This window comes from Seriola lalandi, unplaced genomic scaffold (genome assembly GCF_002814215.2).
Source record: "Seriola lalandi dorsalis isolate HSWRI2012SDOR001 ecotype SW California unplaced genomic scaffold, Sedor1 jcf7180002054630, whole genome shotgun sequence".
Lineage (NCBI taxonomy): Eukaryota > Metazoa > Chordata > Actinopteri > Carangiformes > Carangidae > Seriola > Seriola lalandi.
Genome location: NW_019525183.1, coordinates 274,816 through 295,639, shown reverse-complemented (window position 1 = coordinate 295,639; position 20,824 = coordinate 274,816). Strand labels below are relative to the sequence as shown.

The 20,824-nt window shown below is 43.4% G+C and overlaps 1 protein-coding gene across 1 annotated transcript in view; it reads right to left on the bottom strand.

The window, feature by feature from the left end:
- LOC111665316 (uncharacterized) overlaps positions 1-19,747 on the bottom strand; it is a 42,306-nt gene extending 22,559 nt beyond the window's left edge. Inside the window, exon 1 of the mRNA XM_087177705.1 lies at positions 18,678-19,747. Within this exon, the coding sequence (XP_087033831.1) occupies positions 18,678-19,350 (673 nt within the window). The 5' untranslated portion in view covers positions 19,351-19,747. The remainder of the gene's footprint in view (positions 1-18,677) is intronic.
- Between the last annotated feature and the right edge of the window lie 1,077 nt (positions 19,748-20,824).

Genomic DNA, 20,824 nt, shown 5'->3' with positions numbered 1-20,824 from the left:
GAAAGCGGTAAAGTCCAAATAAACGCACCACTTCACGTTACAGCATATTTTCTGTTGTCGTTATTCCCCAGGCCATTGATTAGAAAGGTACAGTGGTTTACCTGTCCGTCACGTTTCACCGGGCTGTCTGTCAGTCAGATAACAGCAGCTGTCACTGAACGGCTCCTCCAACCGAATGCACCGGACCTCGTTTGTCAGTTTGTGTTCCCATGGTCAACAGGCGACAGACATAAAAACCTCCGAGAAGGAGAGTGATGCCTCAGAAAGCGATTGTGCCCTCCTCTCCTCTGAAAACGGCCGTTTGTATTCCGCTGACAGATGCGCAAGGCGCGCGTGCCGCCGCTAGACGCTCCAGCTGCGTGAAACTGGCGACAGTCACCGAGAGCATCACCGGAAGAAGGCGGTTGGTCTTTCAAAGTGAAAGCCTAATAGGGGTTGTCTGTTTTGGAAATGGATTATAGCCCGCACATTAAGGAGTCACTTCACAGAAAGAAATGTTTAAGCCTGCCTTTTGACAATTTAATGTAGGGTAATGTTGGCCTTATTGTTATTATTATTATTATTATTATTATTATTATTCATAGCCTACTTATATATATATATATATGTAATTTTGCTACTTGTTGCTCCTAATTTTGATCTAATTAAATTGTAATACAGCTCATTTCTTACTCTAGAAATCTGCTTATAATAGCACAAAGACCTTTTAACAGGTTATCCCTTTTATTCATTTATACAAGTTGTTTTATCGGTAATATTTTTCTTTTTTTAATAACACTGCCTGCTGATGATTACATTTCTCCTGCAGTATAAATTTAATCTTTTGTTACTTACTGCACCTTTTGTGTGTTTGTTTTAGTTCTCCCTATGATGTGCCTGCTCCTATTCAACACTGACCTTCATTCTTGTCACATATAGACCTAACTGTGATTATTTTTTTTTCTCAAAATATATTAAGCCTAAAAGTGACATTTCAGGCCAACAAGGGAATATTACATGATGTGAGTGGAACATTTTTACTCAGAATATGTATTAATGATAGGCTACATCATTAATAGGATCTTATTATTATTTTGAAAGTAACGACCGGATGTGCCTGTGGTTGTCGTTCTGGGTGAATTGACGTTCGAAAGCGCGAGCGCTGCCCTGTGGAACCACACCGTAGATGGAGCCACGCGCCGAGAGACCAGTCACACACGCGCTCCCCCCCAAAAAACAACTTGTCATTCTCATTATGGGCCAGTGTCCGGGTGTGTGTGGGGTGTGGGGGCCACGTCAACGGCCGGTGGTCGGCTGGAACCGGTGGCAGGTGCCCGGGTGTGGTTATAGAATGAAACGCAGGCTATAATGGTAGTAATATGCTTTTGTACTGATTTATGTCCGTAACAGTGGAGCAGAATATTTCACGTGCTCTGTACCACTGTAAACTATATATTTAAACTACTTTCTTGCAGGTAGGCCAGCAATTAAGGTGCTCTTTTCATATCAAATGGCCATTGTGCTTAAGTAATTCTATTTTATACACCTATACCTTTATTAGTGGTCTTTGCAGTATTTTTTTTTAAATCCCAATACCAGAGCCTTGTCCTCCACCCACTATGATTTTAGATTAACCCCTGCTTTTATTCTACAATTAAAAGCTAAGACTCAATAGATATCTTTACAGGCTAATTCCAGTTTATTAAGTATATTTAAAAATGATAAAGAAGATGAAACTAATTCTGAATTCTTTAGATCTTCATGTTTGGGAATACAAATTACATACAACCAGCTAACTGAAAAAATAAAAATATGAAAAATTGTAATATGTCAAAATCATTTAACAGGTTTTTAAAATTCTGTCGACAGCCCTGCTGTCTACATTATCATGTCATCCTTTGTAGGAACAGAGTGTATGAATTGTGGTATACAGCAAAATTGTGAGAAATTTCATCATGGAGTATGTTTCAGAAGCTAATGCAGACAATGAAACCCGCTCCACTCATTACCTCATCCCACACATTCCTGCTGTCTGTATTCAGCTCATGGCAGACTGTCTGATGAATGGTTTGAAAAATGCAGGAGGTGGGCTCGATTGACAGGCTGATAAACTGGAGGGCTGCCCGACTCACATGTCTGGTTTATCCAAGGTACACGTGCTCGTACCTTTCAAACAGGTTTCCAGCTGTAAGCTTATACTACAGTACTGAGTACAGTACACTCATATTTCCTCCTGATGTAACAGCATGTGGGGTAGTATCGGGTGTTGCACTGCACCGAGTATAACTATGTGGTTACATCAGACGGAGTCAAAGTATTATTATTTTTGAAAAGTTATGTTCCTTTCTTCTATCAGTCCTAACCCATCTATCCGTCCCTGTAATGAATAATAGGACAGGAGGGTTTGGAGTGTATTCCTCTTTATATCTCAAAATCTGATATCCACAAATTCTACTTATCATATTTATGCCCCTGATGGATGAACTATTTCCATCAGTGTCAATCTGAAATGTCAACTTTGCCCATAAGACATCTCTCTATCAATAAATTGATTGTCATTCAATACACTGATTGCAAACATTTCTAAGGGGGTAAAGCCTTTTGAACCCAATATAGATTGTTGCTTCATTCATAGTTGTTGTGACAGTTATGTGTGCATTATAGTCATAGATCACTGAGGAATAAATAAGCTTTATAATAAAAGTCATTATCTCACAATAAAAGAAAAGCTGTCATAGCATTGTAAGCTGTATTTACTGTTTTAAATGAATGAAAGTGCTGTCCACTCTGTGTTGTGTGGATTTAAAAAAGACCTGGGGGCAGTGGGTGAAGCTTACGGTATTAAAAAATAATCAGATGTCGCTTTGAGGCTTCGCAACGTCAGAAGCAGGTCAGGACACTTAAACTGAAATATTTCAGCACCATGGACAGCGAACTGCTTCTGTCTGACTGTGTGTGTGTTTATGTGTTTCAGCACCATGGACAGCGTACAGCCTCTCTCTGACTCTGTGTGTGTGTTTTCTCCAAGGTATCACAGATATTTGATGTATGTCTTTCCATATGCCCACTAGGTGGCACCAGAGCGTGTGTAACAGCAGAGTTCTCCGATAACAGTATTAATAGTGGTAGTACATCAATAACACAGCAGTTGTTCTCTGTGTGTGGTACCTAATGATCAATAGCACAAAAGATAAAACCCTTGAATGGAGTTCTCAGTGCAGACACAAGATTATTAGATGTCTTTGAGAACTGAGAGTATGTCACTGCTATTATTTTTTTTTTAATAATTTTCATTGTGATACATTTTCCTTTGCTTGCTTCTTACTATGTCTTCAGTTCAAGCATTCAACACGACACAGCAGCAGCAGTTTGTCATCCTGTATCTTCATCTTTTGAATCTTCGTCAGAATCCCAGGCTTTCCGTCTTTTGCCCTTGATGTTGCTGACGCACAGCTATTTAAATACATCTCTCTTGCTTGTCTCCCTCCCAGATAGGAGGAAAGAAAGAACAAAAATAAAAAATGTGGGTGTGGGTGTGTGTGTGTGTGTGTGTGTGTGTGTGTGTGTGTGAGAAAGAAAGGGGTGTGTGTATGCGGTTTTATCCAGGTCAGACCAAGTGAAGGAGTTATGAATAAATCAAAACTACATTTACATTAAAATTCATTTCTTCTGCTGCTTTTTATAACATCCCAGGAAGGCGGGACACAGCGCTTCAACTTCAAAAGGAAAATTCTTTGCACCCCGTCCTTCTTCCGTCTACTTATTCCACCATCCATCCTCTCAGAAATTTTGTTTTTAAATAAATAAATCAAATATGCCCATCCCAAATCCTTTCTTCTTCATGGTCTACGGTTTACAGGAGAACACACACACACACACACACACACACGCACACATGGATAAACACAAGGGCACACACACACCAATTATGCGAGTAAGCAGAAATATGCAATACTGTGCATGGATGAAAAAGGGATTGCTCTCATTAAGCAGCCGGCTCCCTGCTGAGAGAACACCACACAGTTCTCCTCTGAGTCTGTACAGAGGCGGCGGCGCCCTCTACAGGCAATAACAGAGACGAACACGCTCTCATCCTCTCCTCAATCTTCTACTTTTCCTTCTTCTTTCCAGTCTATCATTACATCAAGACAGATGCATTTTCCTATTATACACTGTTTCACTTACTGTCTTCATTAGATTGTTCTGTTACTGTTCTATTAGAAGATACCTTCAATAACTCTGGCAGTGGCTCTTTTTTCATTATGTTCAAACTGCCAATTATATTTTAGTAGCGAGCAGCTGCAAGGATGATGGCCTTGCATCACTGAAAAACACAGAATTGAGGAGGAGAGTGCAGCAGTAGAAGAAACTAAAGTCAGATTGGTGTTGTGTTGTTGTTGTCGTTGTTGTGTTTATACCTAAAGTGTCAGGGCTGTTGTTATGTTGTTTTTGATGTTTTTATGAGAGGATTCTTGATCATTTCTTGACAAGTAGTAGGTATTGTAATTCGGCACTCCGAGCTAAAAGGGCAGGGGTGGTTGCTGAGTATCTAATTTGTCATTGGTGTCTGTCTGCCTTCGGCTTCACACTTACAGTTGTTCTTTAATACAAAGTGTTGTTTTGAGAAGCAAGTTAATGCGAATAAACCCAATGAACCAGCCGGTATTTTGAAGCTTTTGTTCTCAGAAAAGAAATGCTGCCTACGCCAACAGGACACAAGCTATTGTTGTTGTAGCAGTTCTGGCAGCAAACTGCTCAGCCGCCTTGAGAGAAGTGTTGGATATCTCACCGACGACTTATTAATGTTCATTTGTTAACTTTTATTTTTGGAAAGTGTTAGCTCTGTTTCGGTCAATGTCTTTCCAACTCAGTGTCAGCAGTCTGGGGGGAGCGCGCTCCTTTTCAACATAGCTTTACCCCCATTTTGATGAGGAATAGTTCGACTGGCCTTTACAGAGCCCTTGTCCACATACTTTTGGCCATGTATTGCATAATTATTTATTACTTCACAAGAATTAAGTCAAGTCAAAATTCAATCTTTTTATCAGATCAGGCTCCATTTCTATTCTCCATTTTCACAACAAGGACTCTAAGATCAATTTCTGACTCACTCACTCACTATAAGCACTTCCCACAGATCATTTGTCAGCGTCTCAGTAGGTGGCGCTCTCATCTTTGTCTGGCCACTCATGGCGACTGTGGCAGCTCGAGCTAATGACTGTGATCCAGGCGCAGAAAGCAACAGGTAAACATGAAATGAAAGTGTTAATAATGTGCTGAGTGAAACGAGCATGGAAAGCTTAAAAGTCTGGTTATCAGAGGAGAAGAAAGGAGGGGAAGATGGGGATGATGGAGGGAGACGAGGAAAGGGAGCGACGGGAGGAGAAAAGAGAGATGCACGGGGAGGGAACAGATGTGGGTGGGTGTTCCCCAGACAGGAGTGTGAGGATAGCCACTGCGAACCGAGCAGTAGCAGGATGAGTCATAATTCACACTTAGACACCCACCCACACACACACACACACACACGGGGAAGTCCACTGTTACCAAGGTAACGAATGATTAGTGACGCAGATGGGTCTCCGAGAGGAGTGAGAGACACCTGCTGAATGCTGAGAGGATAAAACATCCACGCACACACACACACACACACACACATCGGGGATCAACTACATTCATCGTACTGCGTCTCTGACACTTTATAATAAAACTATTAAACTTGACGAAGAAAAACAATAAAAAATTAGATGATAACAGCCTCTTCTCGTCTCCTTTCCTCTGCTTGTTGCCTCTCCTTATCTCCTTCCCTTGTATCAAAAAACACCATCACTGCTTCTCTGCTGAGGATTTTCTGCAGAGGAGTTGACTCCAGCATTTTGCCCCATAATCCAACAGTCACTGGACTTAACGCACCAGAGTCTAATGCGCCATATATTGGCCGATGGCTTTAACTTCAACTGTAATGAAAACACAGTGCGTCCTCATTCAAAGCAAATACAAATCCATCTTTTCAGTCCCTCAAATAGAGAATTCTGTACATTGGTGTGACACTAACCGCTTCATTTTGAATGTAAAGAAAACTGCGGTGACGGTGTTTGACCCCAGGGCAGTAGGTGACCACAGCTCGGTGAGATCCACGACGCTACATGCTCTCGTTTCCTCTCCTCTCCTCTCCTCTATCTCTGTAACATCCTCAACTCAGCAGGGAGAAGTAGAGAGAGAATGGAGAGACTAAATTATTCATTCACACACCCCCCTTCCCTTCCCCTCACTCTCTTTTCTTCCAGCTCCGTCTGCTGTCTCCCGTGTCTTGAATCCCCCTCCCCTCTTTCTCCTCTTCCTTCTCTCTTATACCTCTTCCTCTCTCATCCCAAATCTTCCTCCAGCGCCTCTCCTCCTCCTCACAGCACGAAGACCAGTGAAAAAAACTTCACATCTCCTGGGTGTCAGAAACCTCACAGAGGTATCACAGGAACACACACACACACACACTAGTCACACTAGTCTGCCAGTCACAATGGTAAAAGCAGCTTTATTATCACATAGAACTTCCTTATGCGGAAAAAACAGGTTAAGTTGACACCGAGATGAGCCAGATCATGTAACCTAGCAACCATACAAAATGATGTGCATCATTACAGATGTGGAGAGAGTCATTGTGTTGTTATTACTTTAAAATGAAACTTTCAGAGTCATAAATATCTATACAAAGTTAGCTAACATTAGCCACCTTGAGCTACAATGAATAAAGGTTAAAACTAAGCCAACAGGGAAGGAAGCTGATTTCATTTTCAGTAAAAGAAGAATATTGTGATAGAAGACAGAGGAGAAGAAAACTGATTACAACCAAAGACACACACATACACACACATATTGTCATGTAACGCAGAGGAGACAGATCGTCTGCAGAGACTCAATTGAAACCACAGAATAAGACAAAAGTACTGTTTAATCTGTGAAACCGCTTTACTTCACTTTCTCTTACTTTTGCTGCCAAAAATGCAACAAGTGGCTCGTTTTACTTGTTAAAACACCCCCCCCACACACACACACACACACCCCACCACCAATGCTGTGTTTGAAGTCAATAAGTATAATCTTGGAACTGCAAGGACACAGGGGGAATATGTGTGATTCCTTTGGTAGATAGAGGTATCTCCATGAACGACATGTCCCACTGGGCAATAAAAGATAGTGTTTTAATAATACTCCTCACAGCAGCAGGAGTCGTCAGTAATGGAGGCCTTCGTGAACAACTCCCGTATTACTATTGATCTCCTCTTTTTGAAAGCTTCGGGGACACTTCAAGGGGATATTCCCAGGAAGTGCAGTTCTAATATTTCTGGTGTTGTTGGTCCTTTGAAGTGTGAAGTAATAACAGTGAAAGTCAATTCCTGTTAGTCATGCTTTTTCCCCAGAGAGAAATCATCCAATCGGCTCTAACTTGCTGTCATTCATTAAGGCTGCCTGTTAAAGCAGCAGGGGATGTATATATATTCAGTAAATGAAATCTAACCGTATGAAGCATCCTTGCAGCTATTTGAAAAGCAGTGGATAGTAATATGGTGCTGTTTTGGAGCTTTAACCCCATGTTTCAAGATTTTCATCCCAGAGAGGTCAGAGGTCACAGAGCAGCAGCTAAAGCAGGTACAGGAGGAGGCTGGCAATTTTTCTATGCAAAAAAAAAAGAAAGATAACAGCTGAAAATGGAAGACCACTGCGTCACAGCGGTTACATAATCGCTCCAGATCTTTCCCCCCAAAAAAGTCAGAACTACAGAGGAAGACGAGAAGGGGGGGTGTTGAACTACAGAGACTGAAGGGAGAACTCCTCCTAGCAAGAGCCTGATTGAAGGTTGTTTAAGTTTTGACTCTGGGTTTTTCTAGTACTGAATGAAGAGAACTGAGGTTGAGGAAATGCAGAAAAAGGAAGGAAGGAAGGAAAATCAAGATATTCAAAAAGAATGTGAAAATGCATTATTCATTTTCACAAAGCACATCCTGATTTCTCATCCTCGCCAAATTTCTCTATACATAGATCATGCGGTGCAGTCAGCCAGTCACTTCATCTCCTCCACTTAACCTACACATCCTCATACTGACGCGTATGAGGCTGCAGCTTTCACCTGGATCCAGAGTGTGTGCGATCGCTGTGGGGTTATATTTTTGTCTTTTTGCTGAAACAGCCCAGACCTACCCGTGATTAAAAAGCTACTTCCGTCTGTTCTTTTGGAGAGACAGAAGTCATCATTTGCACAAACATCTTGTTGTTCTTATGCGCATGCGGGTCACATCAGGGCCATGACCAGTTTCACACTGGAGTCTAATATTGGCCACATTTTAAAAGATAACATGAACAGCTACATAAGAAAATCCGATCTAGAAAGAAAGAGCACTAAGGCTCACAGTGTGAACGTAGTCTTAATACTATTTTCTATCCGTCTTCTATAGCTGAGGGACCTGCGCAGGGTCATCAGCTCATCTAGATCACCTCGACCTCTCAGGATGTAATAGCTTGAGCTCACTCCCTCTCTCTTCCTGCGTCTGCTTCGTTTTATCCTCGCACCGCTCCACGCCTCTTCGGGCGTCTGCCTGTTACACCCCTTTGGGCCGTGGTTTCATGCCAAAACGGGAACCCCTGTCGATACTGGCGAGTTGTAAACTGAAAGGTGGAGAGCGGTGCTGCGATGGATAATTAAGTGCAAACACTTGAAGCACAGAGTTGTGCACGAGAAGGACAGAAATGTGCCGAGTGGACCAGCGTCAGAGAAATGTAATGCATCTGTCAATACTAATTCACTCTCCATCCCACTGTGGTTACTTATGTGTGTTTCTGTGTGTGTGTGTGTGTGTGTGTGTGTTGCAGTGATCTGGGTCAGAGAGTTGAACTGAATGGTTCCCCAACAGCTGCACTTCTTCAACCACAATTCCCAGCCCCACCGCTCCTCTGCCAGCAGCACTTTCCAGCGTATTGGCACTTTTAATGAGTAATGGCAGTGATTTTTCTCTTCTTCTTTTTTTTCCTCTCATGCCTCGGAGATGTTTACATCACTGTAACCTGCTAGCCTCTCTGTAGTGAGTCAGTCACATCTCGGACGGGGCCATTGTTTAATTGTGTTGGCAATGTCACAACACTTGGGCATCATGCACCAGGCTCCAGGCTCTTACAGATTGAGTTTAATTTTCTTTTATGTTTGTTTGCACGTGACAATATGTCAACTAGCTGCTCCATGTTTTCCCAAAGAAGGAGATGAGAGCTTGGCTTGTTTAGCAGCTGTTTTTAGAGTCCTTGTTTTTTTTCTGTGCAGCTGACTGAATAAAAACAAAATTAGTTTTTGAATAACGGGAACACAGAGCGTAGGTAGATAAAGTGACGAGAGATAAAACTTTGTCAAGCATTCAAAGCTCAACAAAGGAGAATGTTTTTCAGCACCGCCCACATTCGTGCACACGCTGGGCGAGGGCTTAAGCTTCTTATTCTCGGCGGCGTCAGCCTGAGTAATGAAATGGCTAATTTGAGCTATTGTGTTATGAACAAACTTATTATTATTCCTCACACCTCTCTGCGGAGAGAAGTTCACAGTTGGATAGGAGGAGGAGGAGGAGGAATGATCAGGTGGTGGATTGTTGGAAGTTAATCTTTGTGATGATGATGTTTAACTCCAAATCTGAGGTGACACAACTGATGCGTCCCTTTTTCCTTCTTCCTTCGTGTGGCACGAAATCGCACCCAGTATTCTCACTACACAAGAGCGAGTTTATCAGAGAGTGGCGCTGAAGCAGGTGAGAGATATTCTGTATGTTTCATATTGCCAGCAACAGGTGTTCAGCTGCTGAAAATACTCACTCGAGAGAAAATGTGTGTCAATCCGCCGCTGAAAATAGTCCCCGGCAAAAAGCGCAATACAGTACCCAGCTGTTGAAGGAAATTACTCAGCACAAAAATGAAAGTCAGCAGGTCTTTCAGCGGAGGGTGGTGCAGTTTTAGTTCAACCTCCAGCCCAGTGAATATAAACACCTATTGTGATCCTTGTGGGACGGCTTTTTTGCATTCACAGGGCTGTTTAGTTTTTACCACCCACAGATTTTCTCAGTTACAGCTCAACAAGTGTAAAGTTTGAAATAGAGGATTTGGAGGAAGTGGTTTGATTAGAGTTAGTTGATCGCATGAGACGAGCGATGAGAAGAAGAAGAAGACAATGAGTTTGCAAAGGAAGGAAGCAACAGACCTGATCCGTCTACCACACACACACACACACATATCATTCACAGCTATACAATGCAGAGTTCTCCAGACAGACACTACAGCATGACGCCTGACCTATCAACTACTACACATCCGCTTGTGTAGTTTCCCTGTGTGTGTTTTGTACTCTCTCAGTCTCTGTCCGCATTCATGGTTTCACAGCGACTCTCAAACTCCTAGAATTCACCAACAGAACGTCACCCTGAACCCTGACTGGGATGAGAATTGTCCAGTCAAAATTCGGAAGAATCAGAAACTCACTTTTGGTTTTTTAGGGTCATTTTCAACTAAAGCGAAGTTGACTTATTGCTATTTTAACCAAGTGCCTGAATTTATCTTTACACACCGTATGACTGGAAGCTCTTACACAAATACTTCACATCTGTAAAAACTACACTAAACTAATAATAATTATTATTTATATAGCACCTTTCAGAAAATAAAGTTACAAAGTCCTTTACAATAAAAACAGAAATGCAAGTAATAAAATCCAAACTAAACTAAACCATAAAAACAACAGTCGATAAAAGGCCATGTGATAAAAGTGAGTCTTAAGAAAAGATTTAAAAGAAGTTACAGAGTTTAGCTGATCTAACTTTAGAATACTCCCTGAACTGTCAAAGTCATTTTAAGAAATCTTTTTTAAAAAGTATAAATATAAATAAATAAAAAGGAGAAATAAGTCAATACACAACCACAGCTGGCACCTCAAACTGTATATTTGCACGAAAGACACTGTGAGGAAGCTTGTTACAAATAGTTCGATTATTTTACTGATTCTCTTCAGAGGTAAAGTAAGTGACAGTATTCCTAAGTCTCTCTCTCACTCTCTCTCTCTTTCTCTCGCTCTCTCAGGACAGATGTTTCCAGCGGAAAGAGCATCTTACCTGGTTCAGTTTTGCCCAAAGCCGCCTTTATTCTCCTCTCTGCTACCTTCAGTATAAACTCAAAGTCCATAACCAACACACACATGCACACACACACACACACACACACACCTGTAAACACCAGCACAATGGTCTCTTTTGGAAAACTCACTTTTTAAAGTGTCCCCCAATGCATGGCTATACACACACACACACACACACACACACAAACACACACACATAAGTGAGTGGGACTGATATGGCGATTATGTCATGCGGGGCTGTCATCAAGCGAAAGGTTAACGCAGACATGGGAAGATTAAAAGCCAGCTCAAGTGTGTGTGTGTGAGTGAGTGAGAGGTGGAACAAAGGAGGGGGAGAGAGGCTGAGAGCGGAGATAAAGAGAGGAGGTGCTAAGGCAAAGCTCACAGTGAGAAGTTGGCAGACATGTTTTTTTTCTCTTCAACTTGTTTTGTGGTTGAATTTCAAAATTAAATTCCTGGTTTCAAGGCGAGAAATTTATCATCATTTAATATTCCCATACTCAACTGTAATGCTCAGGATCATTCTTATATGGTTTGTCCTGTCAGTGTATTGGTTGTTCTGGAAAATGATGTGATCTTCTGCTGATCTGCTTAAGGCCTAGTTAAGTTTAGTTAGATGACTTAAAGTACTTGGTTAAGTGTCACTATTAGCCTGAATACAATAATTCAGAAAGTCAGAAAAAACAAAAGCATTGGTTCAGAGCAGAGCACAGAAAACATCAACATGACTTAGGACATTTAAAAAACACCCGAAACAAAGCAGAAAGTGTGACAGCTGTAATGAATTAGCCTAAAGACATGAAGATGGATCCAAGACTAAGGACGCTGCAGCACCAGGTCCATCTGTGACTCGTGTAGGCCATTGAAAGGTTTATTTTTCCTGATTACACCCAGCCAGAATCAACCTTCATGCTTGAAGCCACGCGGAGCACAACAACGAGGACGACTGTTGTTGAGCTCACATGCCAAAAAATCTGCGTGAAATGGTTGAAAGCTCTGGGAAAAGTTAGTAAGTGCAACTTGAGTTGGGGTGATTGTGTCGAGGGAAAAGTATACAATATCACCAGCCCTCATGCTACAATACTGTAGCATTAAAAAAAGAGAGTGATTGTGTGCGTTTTCCAGCCTCGCCAATTAAGCATTTTTCCTGCAGCGAGTCAGAGGGAGACTGAGTTGTTGTCAAGTGTTTCTCTGCTTCTTATCATTCAGTCTGTGAGAACCCTTCTTGGTGGAGTCTTTGATGCCCCGCTGCTTTTCAAGTGCACTTGGAAAAATAACACTCAGCACTCACTCTCTCTTGACAGAAACCTGGAGCGAGAGCAGCCCAAACACACACATGCCCACTTACACACACACACACACACACACACACACACACACATACACACAGAGACACACATACGCATTCCCTCCTATACTCTTTTGGCCATTGCGTTTTTTGAAAATTATAGTGTTTCCACATGCTGAGCAGAGTTACACTATAATCAACAGCACCGGCTTCTCAGGAGGTTTTTATTTCTCTCCGTCTGACACCCGGTAGCACCTGGTTTCATTCCAAGCAGGAAAGCAACACTGTGCAGACGGCCGCTTCAGACTCTAGTGCTTTTTAGAATTAAAAAAAAAAAGATTTGTATGCAAGTTAAACTTTTAATAAACCCACTTATATCATCCAGAAAATGCCTTTGAACAAATCTGTGCTGTTAAAGTTCACTGTTGGATTTACCCCTAACAGTGTCTTACATTACACATTTAGCCTCGGCTGTATTACCGGCTGAGCAAAGCAGGATGCCCTTGGCACCAAGGGGGCCCTCAAAAGGCCCCAAAGTCACTGTGTGTAAAATACTTTTTTAAATTTTGATTTTGCAATTCACAAAAGTAGAATATGCAACATGGTGTTAGTTCAGGCAGAGCCCTTTAGTGCCACTTGCATCAGCTGATTGGTGTCAGTAGCTGTATTCATGCTTCTCTGTCTACTGGCACATTCACTGGCACATTCAGCTACCAGCTCAGTAACAACTAATCACATTCATGGAGGTGTGCTTTTGCGGCTATTATACCCGGCACTCGTCACTGTTATACTGTATGTGTACCTGCTCCTGGGGGTCAGAGGTCAGCGGGGGATCAAGCAGAAGCCACTGGATATCATATTAGAAACTTTTGTCTGCAAAGTTCATTTGAGTTTGGTGTGTTTTTTCGCTAACAAAGTATTTTGTTTGGTTATATAAAATGACGTGTGACTGCTCTGTATGTGGTAGGGGTGTGATTAGTTGACACTTTCTGTGTGTGCGTGTGTGTATCTGTGTGAACAATGACGTACGTGACAAGTTCAGGCACAGGCAGATCAGACCAGCAAAGTCATAATGTCTTTCTGCAGACTCAGTGTGTTTGGACAATGAGGCCATGAGCTAATGAACACACTCGCCGCACACACACACACACACACACACACCAAGGGAGCGTATTAGAGGACTGCACCAAAATCCTCCGTGTGACCTTAGAGGACACACGTCACTATGACTGTCACTGTTCTGTCAACTCATCACCTTTAGACGTGACGGCACGCAACTCAGAGACAGACGCACGCAAGTTCACTTTGTTGCGAGCTTGGGGGGAAAAGATGAAATATTTCCAACTGTGTCCACCGGTGGGACTTTTGAGGACATGTCTCTGCAACGTTTTATTCTTGACGGGGTTGAAACTAAAATAGAATTTAAATATAGTGTATTTATATATATATATGTGTGTGTGTGTGTGTGTGTGGGCCTTTCACTTACTGAGACAAATCTGAGTTGGCACGAACCCCACTGCTATACTCCAGTGGTTAAATAAAACATAAAGTACCATGCCTTAATGGCAACTCTCCAGAGAAGGTGAGCAGACGTGTGTGTGTGTGTGTGTGTGTGTGTGTGTGTGTGTGTGTGCGTGCGTGCGTGGGTGTGCGTGCCTACATGTGCTATAAAAGGTGAAAGTCTCTATCTGGGTCACGCCACATGGGACACAAGACATTGAGTAACATTGTGCCTTATTCCTTTTTAAAAATGAATGATACTGATTCATGTGGAGGAAATGGAGGGAGTCCCATTTACAACACTGCAACTCCATTCACAGAGGAAAAAGCTGCACAGCAGTGGGACCGGACCTGATCGCTGAATACAAGTTGTGAAATCATTTCATGGCCTTGAATGGGGGAGAAAAGTTATTTTTTTCTTGAATTTACTTACTTTAAAGCCACTGTATAATCTTTAGATTGCAATTATGACGTGTTTTTGATACTATCTGTTGTACTTTTTCCGAATAGGCAGAGTTTGCATCTGTCCGCTACAGGACAGCTGGTGCATTTGTCACCAGGGTTAGCGGTACTTTGTTAGCGATGCTATTATTCACTAAAAATAGGGTCTCTTTTCAGGGCCCTCTGCTAGCGAAGCAGTTTAATATTGTGAGGGAAGAAAGGGAGATGAAGAAACATGTTCGACTGCCGATGCTTGGCATATACAGTAAAACTCATGATTTGTTCGGCTGCACTGCAAACAGACAAACCGGTTGCTGTTCTTCGGTTGTTTCCAGTGGAGGCCCGTTTGGCTGACCCCAGACATGTTTTAACATGAACAGAACTGTTGGACCTGTGTCATTAAAACACACTTGCTGTTACCATGGGAAACCAAACTAGAGCCAAAGTCTTAGAGATTATATAAATTTAAATAACATGACAACAGGTTACTGACCAGATGAATATTAATGACCCTGTGGCCTTTCCTCTGGCACAAAAAAAAATGTGTTTTGAGTCCCAGTGAGTGAGTCCCAGTACTGCTAAAAATAGTACTGATGTTATTCCGTAGCAAACATTACCTCATCTATGGACCACTAGTGGAGCTATTGATTTTAAGTCTTGTTATTTTTCAATTTTTAAAAATTGCATAGAAATCCATCTTGGTAAGAACGAACGAAATAGCTTGGTTCTCAGTGAGTCATCATGCATACTGATGCACACACACACATACACACACACACACACACACACACACACACACGCATCCATACACAATAAACAAGGCTGTATTCCTGCCTTCCCAGTGGACCGTCGCTAAATAGTGCAATTCAGAGGAAAAGCCGCCAACAAATGCTGAGTCAGCCAAACTCTCCAGCCATCTCTCCCCGGTCCATATTTCACCACCAGCTGTGTGTGTTCTCCATAAACACACACATACACACTTAAAACGCCGAGAGAAAGAGTTCATACGTTCTCTTTAATTAAAGGAGAAAGTGACAGCTAAACGGTGCCGGCTGCTATAAATCCACAGAACCGGCTGCTGGATGCAGGTGGGGAGTTACTTGTTTCTCTCAAAGATGGTGTAAATTATGTGCTGCTGTTCTTCTTTGCATTGTGTGTGTGTGTGTGTGTGTGTGGGGGGGGGGGTTTCTCTCTTTAGCTAATCACCTCATATGCCAAAACAACATATGCAAATGCCAAGTTTGTGAACTCCTGTTTGCGTTCATCAACTGTTGACACAACATCACTGATGTTGGTGTTACACCAGGAATTATGGGCAAAACACTTTTCACCATGATACAATATCTTCAGTGTAAATAACAGGTGAGTATTTTTATTTTTTAAACTTAGAATCCAATCAACTCATTTCAGTGGATCAGCTAGTTCATTAATCAACTAATAAGAGATAAATCAAGGTCCACTTACTATCTTTACCCAAGCTTTCAACTGCACCTTAAAGTAGAATTAGCGGGTGGAATTGGATATCAAATGAGGCGTCTCCATCTGCTGAAGAAGACCATGAGATGCAGTTGAAAACACGAGAAAAAGACAAAGGTAATAAGTAGACCTTGAGTCAAGATTATTGTATGAAAGCACTATTTACAAGGACTTTCTATCAACTGTTTCACCACTAAATACACTGTGACTTATGACTGATTTATTTGAACTTTTACTGATTAAAGGACACTAAACTGTCATAAGGCATCAGTATTGTGACAACAAATGTGACTTGCAGTCCGTCCCTTTAATGAGGTCCCACACCTAAAGAGTGAGTTTGAAACTGCAGGGAAACTGTGAGTCCGGAGGTTTTGGCTCAGTGTTGCTGAAAGTCCCTGCTTAATCCAGCGAGTCCAGCTTCGGTTGATCTAATGAGCAAAGAGGGACACAATATAAAAAAAGGAATTGCAGCAGAAACACAGAGCCGAGAGGGGACATAAAACAACACAACCAGTCACGTGACCCCTTTGTAAATTGCCGGTAGTGGTGTGTTGGCAGGCGGTGAAAAGAGCGTAGCAAATGAATCCTTTCACCTGTGCCAACGTCAGTTTCATTTGGTTTTGTTTTCTTCTTTAATCTGCAAGATTAATAGTTTATCTTTGATGCACATGGTGCACGCATATGCCTCCTTCCTTTAAATGATTGCTGAGAAGGTACAAATATATTCCAGAGGAAAGACCTACCAGCCTTTCATAAACTGTTTACACGCTGAATCATTCGTCAGTCAGTGACGGAGAGCAAAACAGATATTTATGTATGAGGGAATATCACTGATCAGGCCTAACACAATGTGATGCTCTCCATGAGTTGAAAATGAGTGAATAGAAATAATATCCCATTCCTCCAGCATCCTAAAAGTAATCTCTCTCCAAACTAAAGCCAGTGGTTATTTAAAGGAAACAAATTAAATATCTGAAACATAGTGATATGTATTGGAAAATTTCATTCCAGCAGTTAAAAGTTGCTGCAGCTCAGAGGTTGTGAATGATAAGTGCTGCTGTCTATGGTGCTGAAATGTTTGCACGACTGTCCTTTTAATGCATCAGCTCCAAACCAGAGGGACAGTGCTTTGTAACCAACAGAAAAAAATGATTGTTTAGCATTCAGGGACAAAGAGTAGACACAGCATTAATGTCTCTGACCTCGTCACACCTTCAGAATATCCCTTGTCTGTGGTTTACTCTGAGTAGGGTGTTTACTGTGGACGTGTTATGCTTGTCATGCATCATAAGAGTTGCATGGTGGCAGGACAGATTTGAAAGTTGAGCTGAAAGTTGAAACTTTTTTCCACTTTGTGGTGCGTCGTTCCTTTAACTGAGGCCTGATGAAGCGCCATTGAGTAAGACAGTGAGTAATGTCCAGCTGCAGGCTCTGACCGCCGATCACATGATGTGAAGAGCTCAACTTTTCCTAGTTCCTACATAAAGTGATGACACTTTTTTTGGTTTGCTTAAGATCACAGGAGATACACTCCCCAGCTGACTCCATATCAGGGCCAGAAGTAATAGTAACTATATATTTTTGTCATTTAACTGATGAAATGCAACAGTGAGAAAATGAACCAGCGATTGGACCTTGTAAAGTTTAAACAAACTTTCACTTCTGCTCATAGAAACATTATATCTGACCACAGCTTTCTGCCTCCTGGAGCCTGCTGTTGCCCTCTAAACACTGTGGAAGATACAGAGGCCAACTCTCTGATGCAATGTCAATATCCCAATAATGTCAACAACATCCACTTCCTGTTACAATGCCAGTGACAATCTCTGCCCTGCCCTCGCCCACAGCAGATGGTAGAAAATCTGCTGGAGAACAAAGCAAACTGTTTGGTTTGGTCAAAGCTTATAGCAAATCTAAATGTGTCCTGTCCTCTCTGGGGAGCATGACAATGTAGTAAACTGAATTTCACTCCTTATTATATTGTGGCTGCACACTAATGAATACAACCAGGGACATGTGACAGAAGGGCCGCACATCTGCACACAAATCCAACCTTAGAGGATGCAGATGTTGCCTGTCGGTGTACACAGCTTGATGTTGGACACAATTAACGTCTCACCTACATGGAAAAAGTAGCAATAAACACTGTATGACCCTGTTAAAGTCAGTTCCCGGAGAAGCTCTGAGCTCTGCTGAACACAGCATCACATTCAGTCTTGGATCTCATGAGAGGAGATGTTTGTGTTCGCACAGTCAGACTGAAATGTCTGCAGCCAGAAGAAAAACACACAAAGACTCTTTCCTACTCCTCAGTATAAATCCACAGTGGAAGTCTAAATAAGGCCATGTGCTGTTTAATCATGCAGGTTAGTGGAGCCTGAACGGGTCTGCATGCTGCATTAGACTTGATTTTCTGCAGCATCTCTGCCACGCACGACACGCACAGCGCGCACGCTTTTTTGCACGCACTGCCACTGTAGTCTACCTGTGCTAATAAGTTATCACCCCACCCCTCACTCTGCCCCCCCTCCCCATCATAACTCCCCTCCCTCCCCCTCCCTGTAGTGCACTCACTTGCTGCACAACTGCGATTGCAGAGAAACACCAGCAAGCAGTCGAACAGTGCAGTCTCAGGAGGGAATACACACACACACGCGCGCGAGTGCGCACACACTAACACACACACACACACACACAACACGATGTTGCGCGAACGCACAGGCTCAGACACGTAATAAAGTCTTTCTTTATCACCTCATACACACGCACGTACACACAGAGAAACAGGCACACACACACACACACACACACACTGAGACACACACACAACAAACTCACCAGTTGGGTTCTTGTTTTTCTTGAGGCTCCTGCCACAAAGACACTGCAGCATATGCGATCCTTTGCTGAAAATGTTGTTCCAAATAAACCGCATGGATTTGGCCGAGACTGGGGAGGAGGAGGAGGTGGAGGAAGAGGAGGTGGGGGACGAGAGGCGCTCCGGATGCGGCAGCCTAAAATTCACCCACCGCATGGGGGCTGATCCGCCCCCCTGTTTGCATGCCAGCAGAGCCGGCCAGCTGTTGGGCTCAGTTCGGCGGTGCTTCGGCCCCCCAATCTGCACCATAGACAAGAATAAGAGCAGGAAGCCCGGCTCGTCGCCCGGTTTCTCGCCCGGTTCCTCCACAAGCCCAGAAATCAGCAACCGCACGTATTCCGCGTCGACGTCGTCCTCGTGCGGCAGGAAAAGAGCAACTGCTGCGGCGCTTTTCTCCGCGGTGTCCGACTCCGGCTGCCCCAGCGGCCGGTGGTCCTCAGCGGCGGAGGAGCGGTCGCTGCTGCTGCCGCCCGGCCGCCGCGGCGTGAAAACCCCGCGAGCGCTCCTCTTCAAATGGCGTCGTCTGCCGCGCGGCGCGGGGAGAGGAGCGGCAGCGGCTGACAGGCATGCGGCGGCGCTAGCGTGAAGTCGGCGGTACGCGGCAGCTGTCGGCTTCTGCACAAAAAACCATTGCATATTAGTGGGGATCGCAGGGGTCGGTGCGTCCGTCCGTCCGGGAGGGGAGGAGGAGGAGGGGAGGAGTGCGGATACCGGGTGTCCGTCAGCAAGTCGGTGGCATCCCTGTACCCACACACTAGGCAAGTACTGCAGCAGGGGGGCTCCTTTCCAAACGCACACACACTCGCTCAGACACACTGCACACACACGCTAGATGCAGAATCCTCTTCCAGCAGCAGCGCTGGCTCTCTGGTCTCTGGTCAGTGAGCGCGCAGGCAGCGCTGGACCGGCCAGGTGAATCACTGCAGGGAATCTCTGCACTATCCCACTCTGTGTTTTTCTCTTTCAAAAGTCCTTATGAATATTTGATCCGCGTTTCGGCCTCCACTTCTCAATAATCCATAAGCTCCAGTGCGCCAAGATACTGCTGCTGCTGCTGCTGCTGCTGCTGTCTGTCTGTCTGTCTCCTCTTCCTCTCCTCTCTCCTCTCTCCTCTCTCCTCCTCCTCCTCCTCCTCTTCCTCTTCCTCACCTTGCTGATGGAGAGAAGCTGCTGGACTGTGGCTCTGCTGCCTCCACCACTCCAGGAAACTAAATTCAGAAGAAGAAGCAGAAGAACACCGGGTCCGGCTCGTGGTCCTCTCGCGCTTCTCTGTTGCTTCAGCGTCTTTCTCTGCTGCGCTCGAGACGACCGACGGCCGGTGGGGCGCAAGGAGGTGCACTGACTATCTATACCCAACCAGCACCAAAGTCAGAGCAGTTCAGCAAAACACGCATTCCGGTCGGCACCTTCAGAATAAAACGAATAAATCGACATTTAGGTTTTTAACTGCTTTTTAACTTGAGCACATGTGAGGAGACTCTCTTTTCCCCCTATGCAGCAAGGTATATATTTCACATAGGCCTTTATACTATAGTTTCACATTGTTGATGAGAAGAACATTGTTTTCTGTAGCCCGTTTTCAGCAGGCAATCAGGAAAGAAAAAGGGAAACAAATTGGATAAAAATGTGCAGTAAATTACAGCTGAAGTTCAAAAAGTTACTCATACCTGCATTGAAGTGACAGGTAATATCCATAGCATTTACATAGGCCTGCAGCATTCCCCTAAATTAACTGTCTTTATGAGTGTAGTCATTTTAAGGCTGTTTCTTTACTTCAAATGTATTTCTCTTCCTTGTGCAAAGTAGCTTACACCATTTCCTTATCTGAGCACCTTAGAGTTGTGCACAGCTACAGCCTTAGTTCTTTTTCTTTAAGATTAGTTTCACTTGCGTTCCACTCGACTCTTATTCTGAAGGAAAAAGTTACCTCCGGTTCGCCCGTGCAGCTTGATGCAGCCTCACAGAGAGCAGCTGTTTGCAGTTACGTAGACATGTGGTTCCCACACCGTCAGTATGTGGACTGACTGGATATGAACCATAAGCGGCAACATTTTGGAGGGGGGGGGGCGAGATGGCGTCACTGATAAATGCACGAGACCACCACATATCT